At 54.1% G+C, this 5,400-nt stretch overlaps 1 protein-coding gene across 2 annotated transcripts in view; it reads right to left on the bottom strand.

The window, feature by feature from the left end:
* Window positions 1–283: 283 nt before the first annotated feature.
* Window positions 284–5,400, bottom strand: part of UPF1 (UPF1 RNA helicase and ATPase) — a 36,856-nt gene continuing 31,739 nt past the window's right edge. For both annotated transcript variants that reach the window (XM_079116698.1, XM_079116699.1), the window contains exons 21-24: window positions 3,484–3,645; window positions 3,103–3,320; window positions 2,648–2,770; window positions 284–2,092 (exon numbers count right to left, since the gene is read on the bottom strand). In XM_079116698.1, the coding sequence (XP_078972824.1) occupies window positions 2,651–2,770; window positions 3,103–3,320; window positions 3,484–3,645 (500 nt within the window). In that variant the 3' untranslated portion in view covers window positions 284–2,092; window positions 2,648–2,650. The remainder of the gene's footprint in view (window positions 2,093–2,647; window positions 2,771–3,102; window positions 3,321–3,483; window positions 3,646–5,400) is intronic.

Here is a 5,400-nt window from a genome sequence, read left to right as displayed (position 1 = left end):
TCTGCTGGTCTTGTCACCTGACTGGGAAGGAATGCGATCTCTGCTGCCTACAAGAGTCCCATGGTGGTGCCGTCATCCCAGTCCTCCTCGGTCCCAACTGCCCCCAATCTCCAGTGATCCACAGGCCAGATGCTGTCCAGAGGAGGGGCAGAAGTAGGGCCTCCCCTGGAGAACCCTGTGCCGACAGCTGAGCCCTCAAACCCCTCCCATCCAGCCAGCTCCCCAGCCCAGAGGCGCCCTCCCACCAGCCCCTGCAGCTCACCAGGCCCCACGTGAAAGCAAGAGCGGTTTATTAATGTTTTATTGATGACAAAAGAGCTTAAAACAAATTGACCAAAAATCAAGTTACATCGCCTTGGTACAGATGCTCTTCAGTTTGTGAAACTCAGAATGCTGCTAGAAGGTGGAGGACAAAGCAAAGGGCACGCGGCAGAGGCAAGGCGTTCCAGCCGAGGCGGGACGCGAGGGTCACGGGAACCTACCCAGATCTACGCCTCTACGCGGCCTACCAAAACAAGGGGGCCCAAAAGCCCTAAGCAATGGGAATAAATAAGTCCTTGCCAGAAGGAAGGTGGCCTGTGCATTCCTGCCGGTCCCACTTCAAGCCAGAATGTGGAGGCTTTGGGATCAGGGCCTTTGATGCCGCGTGGGGAGGGGAAGGCTGGGTGGGGTCACCAGGGCCTGGGCAGGCAGGACATGGTCTTCAACCGGGCGGTCACCAGGCAGATAGCCACCCCAACCCACGTGCCAGGAGCTGGGTGGGGGCAGTCCTCCCAACGTCTTCTGGCATTATAAACCTGAACCCAGACAGAGGCCCCCCCTCCACCACCTGAGGTGACACGCTCCTTAAGCCCCTTTAGCACAGTCGACTTACTTCTAAGAAACTTCATTCTTCCACAAAAGCAGAAGCAGCCCATGTCAGTGAGCTGTGCCAGCAGGTAGAGGGGCTCCAAATTGGGTGAGTACTGGCATGTTAACCAGCACAGGGCCTGTGTGCCTCCCCAGTGACAGGGACAGACCTGCTTGGCTGTTGCCTTCCACCACATCCTTGGGAAGGACCTTGGGGAAGCAGCCGCTGGACCAGGAACAGCCACCTTTCTGGCCCCTGGACTCATGGCCAGTCCTGGCTGAGGCCCCCTGGTGGGGCCACGATCGTCCCCTGCATGGGGCAGCTACAGCCCTGCGCCAAGTCCACCGCGCAGGAAGCAGCTGGGCTTCTCAGAGTCCAGTGGAGCAGGCGGGGCCTCCAGGCCAGGCGAGGCCACTGCTGCACCAACCTGCCACCTGCAGCAAGAAGCCTCTGGAAGCTAAAACTTAAAACAAAAATCCTCCTCGAGACCGTGGCACAGGTGTTGATCCCAGTCTCCAGTTGCGCTGGCTCGTATAAACTTCGTTTCTGGAAGCTTCTTGCATCTCCCAGGTCCACCACTAAGATCTTAGAGACAAACTTAGGAAAGTGTTTTTCAGTACTCCTTTGAAAGAATCTTTAAAAAACAAACAGAAAAACCCAAAACCATATTTTCTTTAAATGAAACCCCTCTTAGAACACAGGCCACATGACCTGGGCGGTCTGGGAGCCGGTGTGGACAGAACCCACACTCTCCGGCCCTGCCTGGCCGGCAGCCACTCACAGGAGTCTGCTCGGGCACAGAAACGTGAAGTTTTTTCCTGCTAAAACGTAGTCCCCTTTCAATAAAAGAGAAAAAAGAAAGAAAAAAGAACAGAGGAAAGGGCTACTCTGTGATGAGGGTCTTCCTCCCTCCGCCCTGGTCGCAGACCCAGGTGTGGACGCAGCGAGCTGGGCCTCCTCGGCAGCGGGGCTGGACAGGGACTGGCCAGGCGGCTCCTGCGCGGCCGGCCCACCTCCCGCTCTCCCTTCTCCTTCTCCTCGCCGCCGCCGCGTGCCAGCAGGGGGCGCTCGCTCTGTCTCGGCTCCTCTCTCCCTCGGTTGCTCCTCTCCCTCTCCTGTTGCTCACACAGTGGTGCTTCAGTTTTAGCAGTGGAAAACAGGTATCCATTTATTTTTATTTTTTATTACCCAGAATAAGATGCTGATGGACTAAGCCACGTAGCTTAGCTCTTCCGCTGCCACCTGTGGGAGGGACAGGTGAGAGACCGTTAGGGGCAGCATGGGGAGCCAGGATCCCGTGCTGCTGCCCAGATTCCACAGACACCTGAGTGCTACACAGGTGCCCGGGGACAGTGGCTTATAAGGAGTGAGCAAAGCTGAGCACTAAGGCCAGCAAACCCTGAGCTTTGGCAGCACAGCCTGTGCCCAGCAGCGACCCACTTGCCCAGCTCACACTCACCCCTCTAGTCCTACGTTACAGATGAGGAAACTGAAGCCCTCCCTCTTGAGGCAGGGCTGCTGGCAGGGTGGTGCCCACTGTCTTCCCTTCCCAGGCAACTGTGGGCCCCATATCCCTTTCCCTCCCGGGTTCTAGGATTCTTCTTTCAATGGGGGGTATATGTGGTGCCACCTTGACCCACAGTGGTGATCACAGGACAACTTGGTCCCTTGGGGACCAGCAAACATTTCCAGAATTTCCTCAAAGTCAGATCCCCAGTGAAGACCCTATTCAGTGGCCGCAGAAACTTTTTCAGGGGAGGGGATAGGACTAAAGTCTGCTCAGGGCGGCTTGCTTGCCTTCTAGTACTGGGACAGCCCCGTCACCCCGCCATGTTGGTACGCCCGTTCTCCCTGGTATGTGGAGTCTTGAGATAGCGCCACATCAATCTGTGATTTAAACTCATCACCAAGGTAACTGTCCTGAAAGACAAAATCAGGGAGTCAGGGAAGTGAGCAATGCTGGGGAAGCCCAAGGGCATTCACATCCACCTAGCCCCACCAGCCCCAGAAAAGAGCCCCAAAACTCCATCCTCAAGCCTGAGAGGCAGAATGACCCATTCAGTTATTACAGCACAGGGACAAGTAACTCAGATGGGGACTGCCAGTCCAGTTACTTGGGACTCTTCAGAGAAGCGGTGCCTGAATGGAATGTTCTAGACTTATGGCCCCAGTGCTACGTGCCTCATGTCATGAAGGAGCCACCTCTGTTCTGTGACAGTGCTCAGTCCTAGGGACAGGTGTCACAAACTCACCTGGGACAGCTCGGGCTGGGAGAGGCCAGGTTGGCTCATCTGGGAGGGCTGGCTCATGGAGACGTAGCCCTGCGTCAGGGCGCCCTGGGAGAAGGGCTGCGACGCCACGTCCTGGCTGGCCTGGCTGCTGGGAAGGTTGGTCTGGCTGGGCCCAGGAAGCCCAAAGCGGTTCTTCTGGCGTCCCCCACGACCAGCCTTGCTCTTGGGGGCACCCCGGCCTGAAAGACAACACTTCAGGTGACCTGGAGGAGGACTAGGCCTCGAGACAAGCATGACTCAGCCGCGGCCACAGCCTCCACAGGACCACAGGGACTGGGGTTTGGCACTGTTCCAATCCTGATGCCAATGTGCCCCCCCAGGACACCGCTGCCGGGTGCTCACCTGCAGCCGGCCCGTTAGCTTGTCCGAAGTAGCCGGGCGGCGGCATGGGTGGCATAACCAGGTTGAAGGGAATGGGAATGTTCATGGCGGCCACGTGGCTGGGGCCAGCACTGATCATGCCGATCTGGTCATGGGTCTGGAAGTACATGTTCGAAGGCCGACCTGTGAGACAGAAAGTGGACAGCAGGTGTCTCTCCCTTGTCTATGTCCCCAGCAGGCCAGTATGCCTGTCAGTCAGGACCTTTGTCTTGCTCTGGTTTCCTTGCCTGCCCTGGCCTTACTGAAGCAAAAAATGCAGGTTCTTAATCCCTAATCCTGACTGCCCAACTGCTGAGAGCTGGCAGTGCTCCTGCTCTCCCAGAGGATTCTGGTAAGAGTCACCTAGTGAGGTTCTGAAAATGGAAAACCACACCACAGGACTGGGGCTGGGCTCAGAGGAAGAGTGCTTGCCCAGCATGTGCAAGGACCTAGGTTCCATCCCAGCCCTGGAAAAAATAATCCTTTTAATAGCAAATCTCACATTCCTAACTCCTTGCAAAAAGCAAGAAAACACCTGTGCACCACTGTAGGAGAAACTCAGACCTGCTTGCTCTGGCTAGAGGCAAATAAAGGCCCTGGGGCACCTCAGGGGCTAGGGAGGCCACAGGTAGGAGGTCTCGCCCTTCAGAGGAAGAGAGGAACTGTAGGGCTGACTCAAGGCTCAGCACTGATCCAGTGCGAGTCTGAGCTAGGTCCATGGTCCATGGAACTCTATGATGGCTGAATTCCTGGATACCCTCAGCTACAATGGTGACTTTCCCAGGAAGGGAAATATGGTTTTTGTTGTTAAAGAACACAGTCCATAGTTTGAGCCTCATGCTTCAGGCAAGGAAAGGGGCTGGCCACTTTCAAGGGCATCTGAGGTTGGTGAGGAGTCACCTCAGGGTCCAGTTCTACAAGGCAGATGAGGGCGAAGCCAGATGTCTGAAGGCCCCAGCCTCAATCTATGGTGCCAACTAGCACAGGGGAGGAGCCTCAGGAGGCAGCCCCTAGGACAAGGCTTTGGGTGATGGGGCAGAACTTTTTGGGCAGTTAGGACTGTTCCCAGGCAGCAGAGGCAAGCCTGACCTTAATGTGTACAGAGACTCTGCTTAGGAAAGAACCCTAGAGTACACTCATACATTGCTGGTGGGGTTGCAAATTGGTGCAGCCACTCTGGAAAACAGTATGGAGATTCCTCAGAAAACTTGGAATGGAACCACCATTTGACCCAGCTATCCCACTCCTCAGTTTATACTCAGAGGACTTAAAATCAGCATACTACAGTGATGCAGCCACATCAATGTTCACAGCAACTCAATTCACAATGGCTAGATTGTGGAACCAACCAAGATGCCCTTTCATTGACGAATGGATAAAGAAACTGTGGTATATATACACAATGGAATATTACTCGGCCATAAAGAAGAGTGAAATTATGGCATTTGCTGGTAAATGGATGAAGTTGAAAAAGATCATGCTAAGTGAAATAGGCCAAGCCCAAAAAACCAAAGGCCAAATGTTTTCTCTGTTAAGTGGATGATAATATATAATGAGGTGGGGTGGCAGGGGGAAGAGAAGAATGAAGGAACTTTGGATGGTGTAGAGGAAAATGGCGTGGGAGGGGGTGGGGGACGGAAAGAGAGTAGAATAAAGCAGACAGTATTACCCTATGTACATGTATGATTACATGAATGGTGTGATCTACACTGTGTACAACCATAGACATGAAAAGTTGAACCCCATGTGTATAATGAATCAAAATGCAATCTGTAAAAATAAAAAATATTTTAATTAAAAAAAAAAGAAAGAAAAGACCCCAGAGAGGCCATCAGCTTCCCCAATAATAGAGCACAGAGAGGTTCGGGAAGACAGCAAACCCTATTAACTGCAGGCCAC

This window comes from Sciurus vulgaris, assembly GCF_902686455.1.
Source record: "Sciurus vulgaris genome assembly, chromosome: 16".
Classification (NCBI taxonomy): Eukaryota; Metazoa; Chordata; class Mammalia; order Rodentia; family Sciuridae; genus Sciurus; species Sciurus vulgaris.
Note: the sequence above shows the minus strand (reverse complement) of the source record. Positions and strands in the feature narration are given on the sequence as shown.